Source organism: Ursus maritimus, unplaced genomic scaffold, assembly GCF_017311325.1.
Source record: "Ursus maritimus isolate PB19 unplaced genomic scaffold, ASM1731132v1 scaffold_14, whole genome shotgun sequence".
Lineage (NCBI taxonomy): Eukaryota > Metazoa > Chordata > Mammalia > Carnivora > Ursidae > Ursus > Ursus maritimus.
Genome location: NW_024423786.1, coordinates 63548271 through 63570837, shown reverse-complemented (window position 1 = coordinate 63570837; position 22567 = coordinate 63548271). Strand labels below are relative to the sequence as shown.

Genomic DNA, 22567 nt, shown 5'->3' with positions numbered 1-22567 from the left:
TGAAACGCTGGAAGAAGTTATTGGCTCAGATTTGCTCTCACATTAATCTTCATGCAGCTCAAGATGTCCATCGCTCGGTCGTTACACACGGACTGAGCCCCTCACATGTGCTGGGCTAGAGGGACAACGTGATGAATTAACACGCCATGGTCAGTGCGGCTAATGCTGTGGAGCATGGGTAAACAGAAAATACAGAAGTGCAATCCTGGAGAGGTGGACAGGGCATTAGGCATCTAATGGCACGGGTGAGTGCGTGATGAGGAGAATGCCAGGAAGGCTTCATGGAAGAGGGGACGCAGTGAGGCTTGACTGAGTCTCAGAGGAGGCGCAGAGGTAGGACAGTGCAAGGGAAACGAATGCTCCCAGCAGAGGTGAGAAAGGGTGGACTGGGATCTGGGAACGCCTGAGGCCAGAGGGGGCAATGGCCAAGGCTGGAGAGGGAGGAGAAGACCACAGGGAGTGTTTTCCATGCGACATAGAAGAGACCAGAGTCAGGAGGGTGGGGGGAGGCACTGAAAGGCCCCCCAACCAGGGGACGTGCCAACATCATATATTAGGGATTTGCTAACCCAGCGGCCATGTGGGCAGCAGAAACGGGGCCCACGAAAGAGCTAACCACAGCTTTAGAGCAGGAACAACCAGGAGTCCGTGTCAATGGTCGCTCTCGTGCTTTCCATGAAAGCACCCTGGAAGTATTTCTAAAACTCATTTTCTCTTTCTGCAGCACACACTGTTGCTTTCTGCTTAGCGAGCAGCTGCTGTGATTTTCCGTGACACTGATCTCAAGGTGCCGGGAGGAGCGCCCTACTTCCTCTAGCTCTGCCAAGTTCACGTTCCCAACAAAACCACCCTGGAAGGGGTCTCTGTTCGGAGCAGGAGCTGCGTTCCCCAGACACGCTGTGTCGGGGACCCAGAAGCGCTGGGTCTCACCCACAGACATCGTGGTTCCAGCATAAGACAGAGTGGCATTTGGCAGCCAAGGGGGCAGGGGCATCCGCACAAACCTGGAACCACAGAAGGCATCGCGGGGGCGGGGGGGTGGGTATGCCATTTGCAGAACAATGCAATCACAGGAGCCGCTTACTTTTCCAGCAGTGAGAGCATATCTTCATATTTCTGGGTCATCCGCTTTCCTTCGGCACCTTCCATGCAACTATCCTCACAACAGAGGAGAAGGAATGGCATCGATTTAGAAGAAGTCAAAAGAATGATCTAAGTAACAAACTGCAGCCTATAAAGAACAGACTGAATAGTTTCTTGGGCCCGTTTCCAAACCTCCTTCCTCGCGAACATCGCCCACCGGCCGCTAGAGGGCACCTGCACTTCCCACAAGGCAGGCAGCCCCCCAGGGGACGGCGATGGGGGAACACAGCCACCCCCCACCCCTAGCCCAGCCAGTCACGCACGGGTAAGTGAAGTCCTTCCAAAATCTGAATAAAAGGGAGATTGAGACGCGAGAGGAAAATTCGAGGTGCAGTTTTCTGTATTTAAGGGACAAAAACTGTACATAGCATTATAACGAACTATGTAACATTAAACAATGTTTCATATACGTGTGTATATACATATCTAATAGCATATGTACACATAAGTGTGTATATTATATATACATATAACACACCTACCTACATGTGTATCTTTCTCCTTCTCTGAAATCCTTCTAGAACATGGGATGACAAACCCTTCCACTCGTTACTCATGGACGTGTCTATACAAGGTCCCCCTCCCAACTCTTACGCTCCCCCCACCCCATGTGAGCACAGCAATGCCCACCGGCGCACGCATGCACGGACACACACTCAGAGGCTTCCTCGGGGATGCTGGGAGCCACGGAGGAAGGAGGAATGGGACCGAGTCTGGCTGGAGGCACCGTTCCCCACACCGTTACCCGGGTTTGATGCTTCTTTGCAACACAAAACGAAAGAGACCAGCCTCTGGGGAAATTGGTGAAGCGTCTGCAGTTTTCAGAACCTTCACACTAACGTGTCGAAGGGCCTGTTTTGGACTGTTCTGCTGCAAAATGAAGCAGCTTATTGTGAAGATTTTTAAAAACCCAGTTGGTCTTTACACCGACACAAGGTTTCTTTACCACCTCTCCTGAGCTTTGAGCGTAAGCCCTCCTGTCTGCAGAGAAAGCACTGGATTTCCTGGAGGGCTTTGCTTTTTTTTTTCTTTTTCTTTTTCTTCCAGTCGCTTAGTTCCCTTCCCTGGCGAATGAGCAGATGTGTCTCTCGGAGACGTGGAAAGGGCTTCGGACCAGGTGGGCCGGCTCCCCCCAGGCCTCCCCTCACTGTGGGAATTCTGCAAGCCTCCTAACCCCATCTCAGTTTTGTTTCTGGAGGAGAAGGAGGCCAGAGGGGACAATGGTTTCTCACACCGGTGCCTGGAAGTTTGGTAAGTCACGGGGTAAGTGCAAATTCCCCGTAGGTTCGACTTCCTTTCGTGGTGAGGAATGGGAAACCTTCTTAGGAACCCATTCGTATATACAGTGGACCCTTGAACAACACAGGGTTTGGGGACGCCAACCCCCAGGCAGTCAAAGATCTGCACATAACTTGTGATTCCCTAAAAACTTAACTACTAATAGCTACTGTCGGCCAGAAGCCTTCCCGATAACATAGTCAACGAACACGTATTTCCCACGTTCCATGCATTATAACTGTATGCTTATAATAAAGGAAACAAGACAGAGAGAAATGTTAAGACAATTGTAAGGAAGAGAAAATACATTGACAGCACCCTAAAAACTCCACCTACGGATCGGTCTCCTGCTTCGGTGGTGAGTGCTGGGAACAGACCCGGTGCCACCCCTCCTTCCAGCCTCCCAACACCCTCTGACCTCTTTCCCTCTTGCAAGATTTGAAACCACCTTCTCAGCCATCCCCTGCCTCCGGACTGGCCAACACCGTTGCAAATGCGCCTCTTCCAGAACACGCAGGAGCCATCCAGGACGAGCAGGGTAAAACCCACCATGCCACGGGAGCTGTGGAGGGCTGGACGAGAACCTGAACCAGGTCCTTCCGGGTCTGCCGGCCCTGGGTTCTGCCCGCGCAGGCCCCACCTCTGGGAAGCCCGGAGAACCACGTTCTCAATAAGCAGGTGCAACTCTTCAAGAAGACGGCGGGCACCTGACGCACCAGGCTGGGCTGGGCAGGGCAGGCGGCTCTTCCCCTTCCAAACGCTCGCTCTCAAGCACCACGAGGAGCCTCCCGAGCCTGGTGGCCCTTGAGAGGCCCCTCTGGTATCCGCCTGCCTGAACCTGTTTTTCCTTGCAGCCGCTTGGCTGCTTTTAACTACCCTGGAGCCCCCGCCCAAGCCCTGGACCAAATGGAAACAATAAAACTTTGTAGCCAAAAAAAAAAAAAAAAAAAAGTCTGGGCATAAGTGAACCCACACGCAGTTCACACCCGTGCCATTCAAGGGTCAGGTGTACATGACAGAGTACAGTACGAATACGAATTCATTTTTAAACAAATGGGACTTTTCAGGGGGAACCATAGAGGACACTCTGGGGTGCCACTCAGATCCCCACTCCAGGCCCAGGCACTCTTAACCACCCTCCCATCCCCCTCGGCCACCGATGTCAGCTGCTGAGAAAGCACAGCTGTCTCCCTCTTGGGGAACAGCTGCAGCCAGACAGAGCCCCTCACCCAAGGTCATGCCCATCCCCCAGGGCCAGCCCACACCCATGGGCAGGGCTGAGAAGTTGAGGGCTCAGCAGTTGTGGGGGCCAAGCTTCCTGTGGCCGGGGCCTCCCTGGGAAGAGCTCCAGGCTGGGACTCCTAAGCCCCAGAGGGTTCCAGTTCTTTCTGGGCTCCCTCAGTTTCTTCCTCTGCAAAACAAAGAGCTCGGCTAGCTCAGGCCAGATCACATGTTGCAAACGGATGGCCTGCTGGGCCCACCTGACCCGCAGGCCTGTTTATCTGATCTGTGCGGAGTTTGGGGAGGGGGGGCTACTTGCTAATTCTAAAGTTGGCCTCTTTACATCCACATCCCGATGTTCCACTTCTCTCCGAGTCAGCAGATGGCTCATACCGCTGGGCGGCACTGGACTGGACGGGGGTGATCCCCGCTGGACCCCATCCTGGCTCGAGGCGTCAGAGAGAGACTGCCCTTCCTCGAAGCCTCCTGAACACGATCCCGCCAATGGTCCTGTCGCTCGCTTCTAGCAGCCGAGGTGCCTCTGCACCTTGGCTCGGCAGGACGGCAGGCCAACGGTTTCTAAACCCGGTCAACCGACGGAATCCCAGCGGGGAGCTTGCTAAGGACGGGGATTCATAGGCCCCACCCCGCTTCGAGATTCAGCTTCTGAGATTCCCATGCGCTTCTAGCAGCCGAGGTGCCTCTGCACCTTGGCTCGGCAGGACGGCAGGCCAACGGTTTCTAAACCCGGTCAACCGACGGAATCCCAGCGGGGAGCTTGCTAAGGACGGGAATTCATAGGCCCCACCCCGCTTCGAGATTCGGCTTCTGAGATTCCCATGTCTGGGAATCTGCATTTACCAAGAGCCCAGGGTAGGCTAATAGGCCAAGTCCTTACACCACGCGTCGGGAAAGTCAGGCTTCATTCTTTTCCAGCAACCTTAGTAGCGGGGAGACGCGGTGTCAGAGGAGATGTGCTGGTAGAGCCCCCCAGAGCTTGAAAACCCTGACTCATGTACCTCTAGAACCAATCTCACCGAGCAAGAGGGGCAGCCGGTCATCCTTTCAGCCTCCCCAGTCCGTCCAAATGTATCACTCTCACTCCCGAATGTTTGTGCCCCCTCACCCCAAATTCATGTTGAAATCCTAACCCCCAGTGGGATGGCATTAGGAGCTGGTTAGGCCATGAGCGGGGAGCCCTCATGAAGGGACCAGCCCCCGAGGAAGAAGAGGCTCCACAGAGGTCCCCTGCGCCTCCCGCCTGAGGAGGACACAGTGAGAAGACGGCCACCTGCGAACCCCGGCGGGCCCTCACCGACCCGGGATCTGCCGGCACCGTGACCTTGGACATTCCCAGCGCCCAGACTGAGGAATGTTTCTGGTGTTTGGAGGCCCACAGGTCTATGGTATTTCTGTGTAACAGCCCAGACGGACTGAGATGCTGGTCTACTGCTGAGAATGCGAAGAAACGAAGAGGATTTTCATGCCTGAGCTGAGTGGGCTGCGTTTCTCCAACACTCAGAATTCCAGAGCAGGACTCGAACCCCAAACGGAACCAGGACCCAGTTACTCACGGATGCGTGACGCGTCTGAAGCTGGCGAAGGGCCCCTGGATGCGCTGCCGCAGCTCCCGCGCCCAGCGGAGACCCCCGGCCACACTGGGCATGTTCTTGTGCACGGAGGAGAACCCTGGGGACACGGCACAGGCGGAATGAGAGACGCCCCGCTCCGCCGGGAACCCCTCCCCCCAGCTACCCCGCGTCTCGCCTCCTCTGCGTCCGCGTGCTAACGTCACCCCAGGCTCACACCGAGATGGGGGGCTCCCGTGACCGTGGGGAGAACAAACACTAAATGCGGTCAGCGGACGGGGGTGCCCAGCCCAGCTCTGCCACCCGCTATCTGGCTCCCCGCCAGTGACTTTCCATCTGGCTGCGCATCAGCCGCACCTGGGAGGCTCTTTGAAACTACGGATGCTCGGGCCTGGCGTTCACCTTTCTGATTTAATTGGTCTGGGTGGGGCCCGGTCGTCTGTATCTTTAAAAGCTCTGGAGAGGATTTTAATTGTATGTTCAGAGTGGAAAACCCTGCCTTCAACAGAAAACTTTATCTGTTGGGCCTCCGTTTTTTCACCTATGAAATGGGAATCATAAAAATAAATAAATAATAAAATAAAATGGGAATAATATGTTCCCTGCTTAATTTCCAGGGTTTCTATGAGCATTCACGAAGCTTATGAGTGAGACGGGCCACACTGATTGTGAGCCCCTTGACCAGTGTTAGCACAGTCTGGAGAGTCTGACTTTAGTCCATGCAGTGGGCTTCTACGCTCATAATTAGTTGTCATGATTGAACAAGTATTAGATTTCTTTTTTTTTTTTTTAAATCCCAGTTGGAAGATTTGGCAAGAAGCAGCCACTGCTTCTATCTAGCAGCTACAGCTGCACGGTAGTCTCTTTATTTTGCCACAAACCCCACCACTCCCTGATGTCTTACACTCAACCCAGATCTATTACAGTCACTTTCTGCCTGGCCTCCACGGCAGGCAAAATTTTACGATGACACCAACAACCCTCACCCTTGCATAATCCTCTTCTCGATAGTGTGGCAGGAAACCGGCTACAATGAGAAAGCACTCCTGTGATGATGTTATGTTAGAGAGCAAAAGGGAAAAGATCCCAGGTGGGCCTGACTTAATCAGGTGAGTCCTCTAAAAGCAGAGCGTTTTCTCTGGTTGCTGGCAGAAGGAGAAGTCAGGGATTGGAAGCTGGAGAAGGAGTCAGGGTGCCACTACTGGCTTGAGGATGGAGGCAGCCACATAGCCTGGCCACACGGCAAGGAAGCAGACTGGCTTCCAGTCACTAAGTGGCCCTCCTGCTGGCAGCCAAAGAGGAATTATAGACCTTAAGCTGACAGTCACAAGGAACTGGATTCTGCCAACAAAAGGAGCTGGAAAGTGGATTTTCCCGCCAAAGCCTCCTGATGAGAACTTGGCCTGCTGACACTTTAATTTCAGCCCTGGGGCACTCTGGGTGGAGAGCAAGGCACGTCAAGCTGTGCTCTGACCTACAGAACTGTGAGCCAAAAGATGGGTGTTTTTACTTTAAGCCCCAAACATCGCAATAATTTGTTGGGCAGCAGGAGAAAACTAATAAGGCCTCGGAAGGCATGTGAGCTTTCAGATTCTGTATCGTTCCAGAAGAAGCTGAGGCCAACAGCTTTTCTGGGAATGACCTACCTGGAGGCGGTTCTTAGTGACCTCGCTAGGAAACCTGCTTATTGACATAGTGGTCCTGCTACTCTCCTGCTTAAAAGCCTTGGAAAAGTTCCTGGGGCCTGAATAATGAATTCTAGATTCCTAAATCTGGCTCCAAACTCCATGGCTCACCTAATCTCCCTGCATACACCTTGTTCAGCTACAGGCAGGTCTGACCGGTCACCTTCCACATCCTCTCCTTCATCTTCTGTTTCAAAAGCCTTTGCCACTTCTCCCTGGCTATCCATCTCCCCACCTTGCAGGGCTCAGCTCAAGGCCACGTACTCCACACATGCACTCTCGGATCTCCCAGCCACAAGCCATCTTGTGATTATGGTCCTTTATGATGCAAGTTGAACACTACTTCTGTTCTGCTCCATGTTCTTGTTAATATCGTTCATACCCACTGTGTTCCTTGAAGAACCACCTTTCAGGATTCATTCGTTCATCCCTCACCCTGACCTGTCTCTACTACAGGACCCGCAGATGTGTCCTGCACCTAGCAAGGACTCAAGAAATGTTTGTGGAGCTGAACTGGACTTGTGTTTGACCTTCAATCAGATAAGACAGGGCATCTAAGAATTGCTATAAAAATGGAGAAATCACAGCTTGGTGTGGTGCCGCCCCTTGTCGGGCTCCTGCTGGTTCCTCCCTCCAGAAGCATGGCTATATGGCCTTGGAAGGGATCAGAAACTTTTCTCAGGGGACGCCTGGGTGGCAGAGCGGTTAAGCGTCTGCCTTCGGCTCAGGGCGTGATCCCGGCGTTATGACATCGAGCCCCACGTCAGGCTCCTCCACTGGGAGCCTGCTTCTTCCTCTCCCACTCCCCCTGCTTGTGTTCCCTCTCTCACTGGCTGTCTCTATCTCTGTCGAATAAATAAAAAAAAGAAACTTTTCTCGGGTGTGTAAAAATCTACCATGGAACTGACGAATGTCGGAGATGAAGCGGCGTTGGCCAACACTGATCACGGGTCAACTCCTACCTCACGCTGAAGTCTCAGCCAGAGACAGGCAAGACCTCACTGCTCTGGGTCGGCTGCCAATCTCAGCCCCAGACACAGGGAAACGCGCAGTTCAGTGCATTCTACAATGACCCAAGATGGTCTGAAATTGTCAAGCAAGAAGGTTGCGCTTTCTGTTCTTGGAGAATATCACGGACCCCCCGTAGCCATTTCGCAGATACAAGAGGAGCGAGCTGCACCCTTCCTGGTACCACAACTGCCCCCGCCCAAATCCGCGGGTAACGGACCCACCAAGCTCTGCCTCCTCCTGGACACGCTGACTATAGATCGCCCGCACTGTGTCCAGGTCTTGGATGAACATATGGATGAGCAGCAGGTATTTTTCCGACGCATCTTGTGCTACCAGCGGTCTTTCCAGAAGTTTTCCTGCTATATCTAGCAGCTGCAGAGGACACAGAGAAGAAGAAAAAGTCACAGATTCAACCTACCTAAGGTTACATCCCTCCTGAGTCCTGGCTTTTCTTTCATATGTCCGCCAACAGAAGAGGGTCAGAAATTGTTATTGTGACTGTATCAATAATTATGAAGAGGCGGCTACTCATAGTGTGCCCTTCTCTCCTTTGCTTTTTTTCCCCTAGATTTTATCTATTTATTTGATAGAGAAAGAGAGAGAGTGTGCACGTGCCCACGTTGGGGGAGGGGCAGAAGGAGAGGGAGAAGCAGGGAGCCCAACATGGGGCTCAATCCCAGGACCCTGAGATCATGACCTGAGCCAAAGTCAGACGCTTCACTGACTGAGCCACCTGGGCGTCCCTCTCCTTTGCTTCTAAAGGAGTCCTGTCCGCTAAATTACCTGCCAAACCCTGATGTGTTGAGAGAAGATGAGTAAAGGACCAAACAAAGAGAAAACTAAAGATGTCAGAAAAGTGAAGGTCTCCATAAAAAAAAGACCTAAAACAGAGGTGGAGGGTGAAGATGGAGATGAGATAAAGAAGCTAAGCGGGCTGGGTGCTGGGGAGAATGTGGAACGCTAAAATTGGAGGGTGGGAGCAAGAAAAAAATTTCAGAGAGAACTAATTCTGGAACTAATTTCTGGAATGAGTTCAAATGCTTGGAGAGGAATCCTACCAGTGTTCCCGTAGGAGTTAGGGAGCCGCACTGTTTGTAAAAGGTTGTGTGTCTACACTCAATGGCTAAAGAAGCCTGGCATGCTGGGTTACCTGGTATCCTAGGATAGCATGGACTCACCCTTCTAAGGTTTGAGCCTCTTCTACAATTGTCCCACCGGTCACTGAAGCTACCTGAGGGACGTTTCCAGTGACTGGAAACTTATCCACTTCTCAAGGAAATCCATTCCACCTTTTAATAGCTTTCGGAAATCTCTCTCCTCCACTGAGCCAAAATCTGCCTCCTGCTAACTGCCACTGACCAGTCCTGGATCTAATCCTTAAGCCTTTACAGAGTAAGTTCCTTTGTAGTTTAGAGAAGGTTGATCATGTGCTATGAAAGTGTCATGTCTCACAATATGTCTCAGTCAGAATTCTCAGTATGCAGCCATTTGTCTACTCATCATCTTAAGCCTCCTCCCTCTTATTGTTCCATCTTGCTCCTGCCCTGCAATAGAGGGCAAGGGTACAGTCTTCTTATTCTAGTTGCTAGGAGCTGACTCCTATAACCAGTTACTCGGGGTATGCTCCAGCTTGAATCAATCTGGCAGCACTGGTTAGATAGCAGGGTACAAGAGTCATGGATTCATGGCGGCGACCAGAGTAGATGTCTCTGCTTTTAATGGCCACTCTACTGAAAATGCCCAAAAAGAACACTCCAGAATAAACCCTTTAAAAAGAAATTGTGCATTTATTTAAGTAATCTCTAAACCAGACGTGGGGCTTGAACCCATGACCCTGAGATCAAGAGTCATGTACTCTTCCATGGGAAAGAGAGATCAAAAGTAATAAAGACTAGAAAGGAACAGAGACAATCTACAGGGATAGCGACTTTATAGATAAGAAAATGGCACTAAATTAATACCTTTCAATAATTACTCTGAGCATAAGTGGCCTAAATTCTCTAATCAAAAGACACAGGGTATCGGAATGGATAAAAAAAACAGGACCCATTGATATGCTGCTTACAAGAGGCTCCTTTTAGACCCAAAGACACCACCAGATTGAAAGTGAGGGGGTGGAGAAGCATTTATCATGCTGATGGACATCAAAAGAAAGCCAGAATAGCTATACTTATGTCAGACAAACTAGATTTTAAACCAAAGACTGTAATACGAGATGAAGGACACTATCTCATAGTAAAGGGGTCTATCCAACAAGAATATCTAACAACTGTAAATGTTTATGCCCCTAACTTGGGAGCAGCCAAATACACAAGTCAATTAATAACAAACTTAAAGAAACTCATTGATGATAATACAGTAATAGTAGCAGACTTTAACACCCCACTCACAGCAATGGACAGATCACCTAAACAGAAGATCAACAAGGAAGATCAACAAGGAAGCAAGAGCTTTGAATGACACACTGGACAAGACGCACCTCACAGATATATTCAGAGCATGTTGTCCTAAAGCAGCAGAATACACATTCTTTTCAAGTACCCATGGAACATTCTCCAGCATAGATCACATACTGGGTCACAAATCAGGACTCGATGGTACAAAAGACTGAGATCATACCATGCATATTTTCAGACCACAACACTATGAAACTTGAAGTCAACCACAGGCAAAAATTTGGAAGGACCACAAATACAAGATCATCCTACTAAAGAATGAATGGGTCAACCAGGAAACTAAGGCATTTAAAAAATACATGGGAGCAAAAGAAAATGAAAACACAACAGTCCAAAACCTTTGGGATGAAGCAAAGGCTGTCCTAAGAGGAAAGTATTCCACAATACAGGCCTTCCCCAAGAAGCAAGACAAGTCTCAAATATACAACCTGACCTTACACCTAAAGGAGCTGGAAAAAGAACAGCAAATAAAGCCTAAGTCCAGCAGGAGAAGAGGAATAATGAAGATTGGAGCAGAAATCAAGTATATAGAAATTAAAAATAAAAAACAACAACAGTATAACAGATCAATGGAACTAGGAGCTGGTTCTTTGAAAGAATTAACAAAATTGAAAAACCCCTAGCCAGCTTATGAAAAAGAAAAGAGAAAGGACCCAAATAAATCATGAATGAAAGAGGAAAGATCACACCAACACTGCAGAAATGTAAACAGTTATAAGAGAATATTATGAGCAAATATATGCCAACAAATTAGGCAATCTGGAAGAAATGGATAAATTCCTAGAAACATAAACTACCAAAACTGAAACAGGAAGAAACAGAAAATCTAAACAGACCCATAACCAGCAAAGAAATGGAATCAGTAATCAAAAATCTCCCAACAAACAGAGGAGTCTGGGGCCAGATGGCTTTTAGAGGAATTCTACCAAACATTTAAAGAAGATTTAATACCTATTTTTCTGAAACGGTTCCAAAAAATATAAATGGAAGGAAAACTTCCAAACTCATCCTATGAGGCCAGCATTACTTTGATTCTAAAACCAAAGACCTCATTAAAAGAATTACAGACCACTAACCCTGATGAACATGGATGCCAAAATTCTCAACAAGATACTAACTTATCAGATCCAACAGTACATTAAAAGGATTGTTAACCACAACCAAGTGGGATTTATTCCTGGGCTGCAATGGTGGTTCAACATCCACAAGTCAATCAACATTACACCACGTTAATAAAGGACAAGAACCATATGATCCTCTCAATAGATGCAGAAAAAGCAATTGACAAAATACAGCATCCTTTCTTGATCAAAACCCTCAACAAAGTTGGGATAGATGGAACATACCTCAACATCCTAAAGGCCATATATAAAAGACCCACAGTGAATATCATTCTCAATGGGGAAAAACCGAGAGCTTTTCCTCTAAGGTCAGGAATGTGACAGGGTTGTCCACTCTCACCACTGCTGTTCAACATAGTACTAGAAGTCTTAGCCTCAGCAATCAGACAACAAAAAGAAATAAAAGGAATCCAAATAGCCAAAGAAGAAGTCAAACTTTCACTCTTCAGAGACGATATGATACTCTATGTAGAAAACCCGAAAGACTCCACCAAAAAATTGCGAGAACTGATAAAGAAATAAAGCACATTTTCAGGATATAAAATCAATGCATGGAAGTCTGCTGAACTTCTATACACCAACAACGAAGCGGCAGAAAGAGAAATCAAGGAATCGATCCCATTTACAATTGCACCAAAAACCATAAGACAGCTAGGAATAAACCTAACCAAAGAAGTAAAAGATCTGTACTCTGAAAACTATAGAGCACTTATGAAAGAAATTGAGGGAGACACAAAGAAAGGGAAAAATATTCCATGTTCATGGATTGGAAGAACAAATATTGTTAAAATGTCTGTACTACCCAAAGCAATCTACACATTCAATGCAACCTCTATCAAAATAACACTGGCATTTTTCAGAGTTGGAAGAAACAACTCTAAAATTTGTATGGAACCAGAAAAGACCCCGAGTAGCCAGGGGAACATTGAAAAAGAAAACCAAAGCTGGGGGCATCACAATTCCAGACCTCAAGCTGTATTACAAAGCTATAATCATTAAGACAGTATGGTACTGGCACAAAAACAAACACATAGATCAATGGAACAGAACAGAGAACCCAGAAATGGACCATCAACTCTACGGTCAACTAATCTTCGACAAAGCAGGAAAGAATATCCAATGGAAAAAAGACAGTTTTTTCAAATGGTGCTGGGAAAATTGGACAGCAACATGCAGAAGAATGAAACTGGACCACTTTCTTACACCATACACAAAGATAAACTCAAAATGGATGAAAGACCTAAATGCGAGACAGGATTCATTAAAATCCAAGAGAAGAATCTAGCAACCTCTTTGACCTTGGCCACAGCAACAACTTCTTCCTAGACACATCTCCAGAGGCAAGGGAAACAAAAGCAAAAATAACTGTTGGGGGGCGCCTGGGTGGCACAGCGGTTAAGCGTCTGCCTTCGGCTCAGGGCGTGATCCCGGCGTTATGAGATCGAGCCCCACATCAGGCTCCTCCGCTAGGAGCCTGCTTCTTCCTCTCCCACTCCCCCTGCTTGTGTTCCCTCTCTCGCTGGCTGTCTCTATCTCTGTCGAATAAATAAATAAAATCTTTAAAAAAAAAAAAACTGTTGGGACTTCGTCAAGATAAAAAGCTTCTGCACAGCAAAGGAAACAATCAACAAAACTAAAAGGCAACCTACAGAATGGGAGAAGATATTTGCAAATGTCTTATCAGACAAAGCACTAATATCCAAAATCCATAAAGTATTCATGAAACACAATACCCAAAAAACAAAAAATCCAGTTAAGAAATGGGCAGAAGACATGAACAGACACTTCTCCAAAGAAGATATCCAAATGGCCAATAGACACATGAAAAAAAGGCTCAAAATAACTTGGAATCAGGGAAATACAAACCAAAACCACCATGAGATACCACCTCACACCTGTCAGAATGGCGAAAATGAACAAGTCAAGAAACAACAAATATTGGTGAGGATGAGGAAAAAGGGGAGCCCACTTACACTGTTGGTAGGAATGTAAACTGGTGCAGCCACTCTGGAAAACAGTATGGAGGTTCCTCAAAAAGTTAAACGTAGAGCTACCCTACGACCCAGCAACTGCACTACTAGGTATTTATGCAAAGGATACAAAAATAGTGATTGAAAAGGGGTACCTGCACCCCAATGTTTACAGCAGCAATGTCCATAACAGCCAAACTATGCAAAGAGCCCAGATGTCCATTGACAGATGAATGGATAAAGAAGATGTGGTCTATATATTACTCAGTCATCAAAAAAATTGAAATCTTACCATTTGCAATGATGTGGATGGAACTAGAGGGTATTATGCTAAGCGAAATAAGTCAATCAGAGAAAGACAATTATCATATGGTTTCACTCATATGAGGAATTTAAGAAACAAAACAGAGGAGTATAGGGGAAAGGAGGGAAAAATAAAAATAAGATGAAATCAGAGAGGGAGACAAGCCATAAGAGACTCTTAACTGCAGGAAACAAACAGGGCTGCTAGAGGGGAGGGGGGAGGCGGGCAGGGAGGTGGGGGATGGGGTAACCCAGTGATGGGCATGAAGGAGGGCACTCGATGTAATGAGCACTGGGTGTCATACGCAACTGATGAATCACTGAACTCTACCCCTGAAATGCATAATACGCTGTATGTTAACTAACTTCAATTTAAATAAAATTAAATTAAAATTTAAAAAAAAAGAGTTGCACGCTCTTCCGACTAAGCCAGCCAGGCACCTCCAGAATAACTCTTTGGAAAAGTATTTTTACATCGCTGTGTTTCTAGAAAAGCATTAATAATCAACCTGAGAAGCCCAATTCTGCCCAGTCCTTTGCCCTAGGTCACCCACAATACCCCTCTACTGAACTGACGGGAACAATTGCTCTCTGCAAGGAACAAAACAGTGGGAAGAGGATCCTTGCCCTCCTGTGCTGAGAGTGGGGGGAGAATGGAGCACAGCAGCCCCCCCCCCCCCCNNNNAACCTTAAATGCATGCTCCAAATCGGGGGCATCGTCGAAGGCTTGACTGAAGACAGTCCCCAGTCTTCGGTCAAGATCTTCCACTCTCTGGTTAAATTCACACAAGTCATTTTCGAAATCCTGAAGAGATGTCACATGGACAGAAGACGAACATGATTTCAAGGCCACTCCCACTATGCTCTTTACTACACCTTTGTCCTTAAATCGGCTATGCCAAGGATTTATTATAATTTTCTAAACTTCACCTTGGCATTTGCTTACTTTTGACCCATGTAGACAATTACCCTATTATTGCAGTATTGTTTTCCTAGACACTAGGCAAAAGGGAAGTGTGAGTCGGCTGGGAGGTTGGCACTGTGTCACTCCCTCTCTGGGCCCCTCTCCTACCTCCTGAAACCCTAGGGCCAGCTCACGTCACCCCAAAGGCCTCCCCGGCCGCAACGGTCCCAGCAATGAGGCCAGTCTATCATTATCACCTACTCTCCTTCCTCCCCCAAGTCAAAATCCTATTTTTTTTTTTTTTTTTTTTTTAGTGTAAGCAAACTAATCTGGCCATTAGAAGGAAAGCCCGCTAATTAAACGAATACCCACGATTTCTTCTAAGTACACTTTAATTGGTTGAGACGGCAGACAGCCATTGTTCCTCCGGCTGCCAAATTTAGCAAATAAAGTTACAAAGCACCCCGTTCAATTTAAATTCCAGATTAACAGCGAATATATATATGTATTTTGAGTGTGAGCATGTCTCAATTATTGTATTTTATTAGGCAGCCCAAAGTGTGTTCTCTTTCTTAGAATGTACCAGTTTCCCGAGAAACTTTAACGCAAATCTCTAATCTGTACATTGTTACCTGTTAGCATTGCTTTAAAAACACTGATGCATATTCTTACAAAATAACAAAAAATAGAAAAGCATAGCACTTTTCTCCTTCCCAAACACAACCACACTAACATTGTAGTATGTTTCCCTGTGTATAGGATTTGGTATGTGTTCTGTTCTTATTTTATCATTTGGTAGGAAACACACAGTATATATCCTGTTTTGTTACCTGTCCCCCCTCCTTTTTTTTTTCTCTTCTTTTCTTTTTTTTTTCCCTACTTCAGACCCGTGGAATTTTTAGAAACTGTTATCTTCTGGGTTTGGCCAACTAATCCCCCACAATCTAAAGGTACTCAGAGAAGATTTCTGCTCAATTTCTTTCTCCCCTTCCCCTCGTAGATTCTCTCGATTCTTTCTCCCATAATTCAGCCACTCCCTTCTCAGCATCCACTGTTTCTATACTGACCCTTCTGCTGCTTCGTTCCTGCTGCAGGCTTGGACCCACAAGCCTCAGATGTCCCGGGCTACAGGTGACATGGGGGCTCCTTGTCCCTGATCCTGGACACTGCAACTCTGGCCCTTTCCTCCTCCTGAGGACTCCCTCGGGAACCAAGGCCAAAGGAAATACACAGGGGAAAATACAAGTAAACACCCAGACCTTCCCGCCTGGAGGCATCTGAGAAAGAGAAAAAGCTTGCGAGTCAGCCTTTCCAAGCCTCACCGTGCTCTGGGGGTCCAAGCAGTCATAGGAGGACTCTAAGAAGACCCCATACATCTCTTGAAATCCGTCGTACATTTGCTGCACCTGCCGACTTAGGGCATTTCCTCTGATGCCACTAAATTCAAGCTTTCCCAGTTGGTGAAAATCCAGGGTTGTCTTCAGAAGATCCTGCGGGGACAATTCACGAAATCGTTAAAATGGTAACAACAGGGGCGCCTAGGTGGCTCAGTCGGTGAAGCGTCTGCCTTCGGCCCAGGTCATGATCTCCGGGTCCTGGGATGGAGTCCGGTGGGGCTCCGTATTCAGCGGGGGATATGCTTCTTCCTCTCCCTTCGCCCCTCCCCCTGCTTGTACTGTTTCTCTGTCACATAAATAAATACAATGGTTAAAAATAAAATAATAGCAACAGTAGCAGCAGCAGATAACACATTAGTACGGGAAGGGCTAGAAATCAGGGGGGTGGTGGCTGTTTAGGAAAAGATGAAGGCTGATTAGTATCGGGACCTTATTATTACATTGGGTTGGTATAAATAACTCTTGGTGAAACTCACTAACAAAGCAAAGAGAAAGTACACATAAATAAAATTCACGCAAAGCAAAAAAAAAATCAAATTTATGCTTCAGCCTCTTTCCGTGCTCTCAAATAAATAATAAAATTGAACAACATTATTTGCATGATTGGTAGCTTTACTTCTGATTTTTTAAAAAATCCATTTCAAAGGGAGCGTGTCGTCTGGTTCTAGAAGGACAGCTATCTTAGGAGATACTGACGGAAAGCAGATGCTCCAAATAGTCCCGAGGACAAGCCAAGAGGGAGACACCAATACTCCCAGCAACCACTGGTGTCGAGAAAAGTCAAGTGCGGGGTACTCTGGCCAGCGTCTGCAGCCACGGGGCCCCGTGTGGCCGGCTGGGTGACAGCGGGCAATTACGTGACATCTCTGGGATGGGCTTCTTCATCTCTAACAGGATAATAACAGTGGGAGTGAAACAAGCCAGTGCCGGCGTAGGATTCAGGCCAGTGCCTGGCACACGCTCACTACGCAGTGTGTATTACTGTCACTGTGGTCGTTGATATGGCAGAGTCCCGGCCGTGCTCAGAATTAAGTGACAGGTGGACAGCTCAGAGCCTCAGGGAGGAACCCCTCCCAAGTCCCCAGAAGCCGCTTCGTCCGACAGGAGCCCCTAGAACACGCTAACGTGACAGATTGTATTTCTCTCTCACGAACACCTGCTTGAAATCACAGAACTTGCAAACCAAGACTCTCCCCGTTATAACTTCCTGTGTAGGCGCGCACACGCCTCCAATAGGAGAGAGGAAGACAGTAATGCCCTTTGGGTGGTTTTGGCAAACCTGTGGTGTGGACCCCCGGGAGGGGGTCTTCTACCCTGAGGGAGTCTGAAGGGCAGGTAGAGGGAACGCTGTGTCACAGGGCAGAAAACCCAGCGGGTCCTGGTTCTACTCCAAGAAATCACTGCTGCCAACAGCCACCACTGCGGGTTGACCAGTCAGCCTAGTGAAAGCCTGCCCAACTCCTTTCTCTTGCTGGGACGCCAAGTCCAGCGACAGTGACAGAGGCACCAGGAAGTGCGAAGAGGGGGCTGGCTTGCCCCGCGTTGCCAGGAGGGCACCTTGAAGCCTGGGGCAGCCCATCGAACAACCTTTGTGGTTGGCTAGGCTCAAGCACGTTTGTCAGCAAGCAGCTCGAGTCGGGGAGGAGAGAAGAGGAGAGAACCAGCCAGGGGAAAGGAAGACATACACCCGGACCATGGGCTCTTGCCTCTGCTGGTGGCAAATGGGGCAGTCTTTATTTAAAAACACGGTTCAACTTTACATACAGGGGGGAAAACAGAAATGAATTGGATTTAAATGAAATTGACTTAAATAGTAAATCGAATCATTCAAAAAGTGCTTAGGTGTAATCAGTGTGATAGGAGAAAGGTATTTGTGCTGTGGAATGTCACCTGGGTACTTATCTTTCCTAATTCTGTGGAATTTCAATTTCAATTTTTAGGAAAATACTCTCTAACCACGTTAAAAGACAGATGCATCTATCTTGATAGGTTTGATGACATCAGAAAACTAGTCGGTATTTTGTTGCACTATTTTAGTCTCAAGGATACTTGAAGCATGGTCTTGGGCCCCAAAGGTACCACGGTATCTTCAGCCCCTGGGAGTCCAAGGTGCCGAAGAAATATTTGTTGAATGAAAAACTGTATGATCTGTAAACTCGCACTTAGCTACAGCACCTCCAGGAGAAGGTGACAGGCGGGCGGAGAACGTAGGAACCAGGATCTCCACAGCAATTGGAGAAAGTACGAAAAATGAGACAAAAGAACATTACACAGCAAGGTGGAACCGTGCCTTGGTCAAGTGCAAGGCGGAACCTAGCGGGGTCCTCCTCAGAGGGCAGAAATAAGGCAAATGAGGGAAGAGGACCAAAAAGTGGATCTGGCCGCAACTTGCAGGTCGCACCTGTAACACGTCTGGTACTTAACCATGTTGACCTATCCGAAATGGTGATTTCGTGTGGTTCCACTTAACAAAACAGAACCGTCTCATGGCTAGAAATGCCCAGCTACAGAACAGAGCACTAAGAGAGGCAGTGAGCTCTCCACAATGGTATGGATTTTAGGAGAAGTTTGACATCAGAGGCATCGTAGAGAAGATTCCTGAATCAGGCGGAAAGTTGTCTGCCAACTGTGAAAACAGATGCATCCTGACGATGGTGACCACGACTTTGATTCTTAACCTATTTGAATGTCGGTTCTTTTCGTTGTTGATTTAGAAGTCCTCACAAAACAGATAAAAGGCAATTCAAGCCAATATAAGGCTTAAATGACACTTAAAAAATATCAGAAGGGGGAATGAAGCATGAGAGACTATGGACTCTGAGAAACAAACTGAGGGCTTCAGAGGGGAGGGGGTGGGAGAATGGGATAGACCGGTGATGGGTAGTAAGGAGGGCACGTATTGCATGGTGCGCTGGGTGTTATACGCAACTAATGAATCATCGAACTTTACATCAAAAACCAGGGATGTACTGTATGGTGACTAACATAATAAAAAATATTATTATAATTTAAAAAAAAAAAGGAAGTCATGTGAAAAAAAAATACCCATTTTTACTCATCACGCCAGTAGACACATGAAATTCACAGCGCTCTATACCGGCTGAAAGTGTCCTCCTTGGGGGTATAGGCATGATGGAGGGAGCCTGGGACCAAGGGCCCAAAGTCCCTGGGTCCACCCAACCCTGGTCTACCGTTTCCCAGCTATGCAGCTGAAAGCAAGACACTCAGCTTTCGTAAATGAACTCGCACGTGCATACACACACGTGGTCTGCTAACACCTGACTTGCCGTGGGGCTACCACGTGACACGGTTGGTGTCTTGGTGTGACTTCGATACGCGGTGGCCACCGTCGTGAATTACCGCCAGGCTGATGTCATTAGAGCAGGGTGGTGGGTAAGAGAGCTCCAAGGGCTGACAGACAGCTACCCCCTCCCAGCCGGATCCCCCAAAGAGCGTGGGGTCCCAGGCAGTCCTATTCTTCGGAAGGACTGAGCAACCTTTAATAGGGTTGATGGGGGGGCAGGGCTCCATTTGTGCCGTGGCCCCTGAGGCGCGGAGTCGAAAGCGGGGATAATGACCGGCCCCACGAACACAAACACAGTCTCGAAGGAGAGGTCACGCCACCCATCTTAAAAGAAATGTCTTCAGAATTCATTAAGGGAGAGCACAAAGCAGGCATTCATAGATGAGAATCTCGAAAGGTCGTTGGGGAAAAGACTGTTTTCTTTACCTTTCGACAGAGGCCGACCTTATGCAGCTAATGGTCTGCTACGTGGCCACAGGCTCAGGCCGGGCTGAAAGGGAAGCCGCCCAATTAGGCTCAGGATGAAGGAGGCTGCAGATGGTGGAAGGGGCTGAGGAAACTCGGCGCATATTAGGTCAGCTGATTACCTCTCTCCCTGCTAATCACCTCGCATAAAGCCTCAGNNGGAAATCATTTTGTCTCCAAGTGAATCACAGCTTTACAGCAATTTGATAATGAAAGAAATGAGGGTTCTCTCCAAGCTGCTTAGAACATTGTTTGCAGGACTAGGCTGCAGGCAGAAACAGAGACAGGGGGTCTGCAGCCTCTCCTGGACTAGGGCACAAAAATGAACCCCGGGTGGGGTGTGTACGCACGTGTGTGTGTGTGTGTGTGTGTGTGTGTGTGTACGCTGAAACACCAAACAGGAAAGCAGGGTGAGGGAGGGAATCAAGAGGCAGCTGAACCCCTCTTTTCCCCCTTTGAATTTTGACTATTCCAACTGCAAAGATTTTATATACTTTTGGGATTTCTTCAGGAAGTCATAAGGTCAAAGAAATAAAGCCCTTTCAATGGAAGGGGGATGGGTTATAATTTGACCCAGATAATTTATTTAGGAAAAAAGAGGTAGGGATCAGGTGGTAGCAATTGGGTATAAAAAGGCAGAACCGAGTGTATGAGGGCAAAAGAGAAGAACAAAATCGGTTTGCAACCCTCTCAACGCAGGGAGGGAAGCAGGACAGAGGGACAAGGACCTTTGGAGCTCCCTGGGAGATTCACAACTTTGCTGGAAAGATAATCTGGCCCTCGCTACAAATGCCAGCCAAACCTCTGTGTGCAGCGTGACCAGGCGCAAATAAATTTAAGCCGCACACTTAGTGAGGACACTGGTACCTAGCTCTGGCTGAGTGTCGGAGGCCCGCCAGAGCAGGAGATGGGCTCCTGAAACACGTGAGTTCTTGATTTTCCTATTCTTCCTTTTCCTCCCTGAAGGTTGGCTCTATCAGAGATCAGCTGTATCCTGGTGGGGAGGAGGAAGGTGAGGAGGGGGAGGAGAGGAAGGGGGAGGAAGAGGAGAGGGGGAGGATGGTGGTAACCTGAGAACACAATCCTTCTGCAGGCTCAGACCGGCCATCTGCACAGTAAAACTTTCCGGCGCCAAAGAACAGGGAGAAAAGCAATACAAATCAGAGGGGAAGAAATCCAAGGGAACTGTGGAGATGAAAACCCAGCCTTTTTACAACATAACCCTGGCCACAGGCATGCAGAGGGGTAAAGGTATGGATGTCGTTTTATTAACGTGGCTTCTGTATTCGTTAATACCTGCCACCCATGTCTCAGTGGCCGCATATTAGAAGGGCAAGATGAAGAAGGTGAGGTTCATGCTAATTCTTGCTGGAGAGAAGCAGATTAATTCCATTTCAAACGGCGTTGATCACTGAGACACACAGAATGTTAACTAGAGGGCCACATGAAATATGCTCCCAGATCAATAGCCCCGTGTCCTCCACGCTAAGCCAAGTAGACAAGCGATGGGGGAGCCAGAGGGCAAGGGGATGAGTCAGACTGAACGTTCCAGAGAGGAAACCTGGAAGAGGGGAGGAAATGCTAACACAGGGGGAGGGGGCAGCCACAGGAAAAGGAAGATCACAGAAATGCAGGGTGAACAGAAAGGTCAGGAAAACAAAACAGGAAAAACTAACAGAAGGGAAGGGAAAGGAAGGAAAGGGAAGGGAAGGAAGGAAGGAAGGCGAAAGTGAAGGGGAAGGGGGACAGGTGGGAAGGGAAGGAAGAGGAAAGAAAAGGCGGGATCTGACCTCAGAGGGGAGAGGTAAGCCAGAGAGAAGGACAGGAGACTCAAGGGGGGGGGGGCGGCAGGAAGACACCGCGTGCTGACATTCGAGCCATCACCTAATTAAACTGGGGCAACTGCTTCTTGTGCATGCGTGCCCTTGATTCAGAAAGAGAGAGCAGCCTGCACGCCACTCTTGTGAGGGTAATGACTCCAGGGAGACTGGTGGCCATCCCTGCTGGTGTTTACTGAGGACGCCCAGCAGATTAGATGCCCTGATGTTAGAATAGCTGTCTATATGCAAAGTCCCATCATTAGCATGTGTGCACAGGCCAGTCGCTGTGAGCAGTGCTCCCCTTCCACTCCCCGGGTGTGAGGGGGGCGGCAGGGCGGGAGGGCCTGCAAGGGGGTCCTGGCTGGTATCCCGCCCTGGTGGCCAGGCTGGGCAGGCTGAAGCGGGAGTGTCTGTGAGCTGGGCTAAATAGCAGGGAAGGGGTTGATCCCAAGAGGAAGAGAGAGGAGGAGGCACATGGGATAAAGCTCGATGTCAATTATTTGTACTCTCCACGACCCGGTGAAGGATTCAAGGTGTGCCTCTCGTAAGATCTAGCTTCTGGCTCTCTCACTTACACGTTTTCTGTCGCTATGCCCTTCCCGTCTTCTTTCCCTGGAGAAGTTCTACTCTAGTTTCGAAATGTATTTCCTCTCGAGCTCTGCACTTTCTCAGAGCCCCTGGGGGTTAGGGAGCCCCCTTTTCTGCTCCCAGTTAATACACCCATTTCACGTTTACTGTGGCGTTTAATACCCCCTCCCAACTCCCATGACATTCCCTGATTCTGTGTCTGATCTTCCGCGGATCTCCTCCATCCGTCTGCCTGCCTTCTCCCGCTATTGCTTCCTCCTGTGAGAGTGGGCGTGAGAGTGAACAAGAGCCTGAGAGTGAGAGCCTGAGAAT

General features: G+C 48.3%; 1 protein-coding gene across 1 annotated transcript in view; it reads right to left on the bottom strand.

Annotated features, from left to right (window-relative positions):
* The window catches only part of DNAH9 (dynein axonemal heavy chain 9), a 312417-nt gene that overhangs the window by 273542 nt on the left and 16308 nt on the right, over positions 1–22567 (bottom strand). The window contains exons 7-11 of the mRNA XM_040630049.1: positions 16004–16171; positions 14466–14582; positions 8149–8299; positions 5217–5331; positions 1085–1153 (exon numbers count right to left, since the gene is read on the bottom strand). Of these exons, the coding sequence (XP_040485983.1) occupies positions 1085–1153; positions 5217–5331; positions 8149–8299; positions 14466–14582; positions 16004–16171 (620 nt within the window). The remainder of the gene's footprint in view (positions 1–1084; positions 1154–5216; positions 5332–8148; positions 8300–14465; positions 14583–16003; positions 16172–22567) is intronic.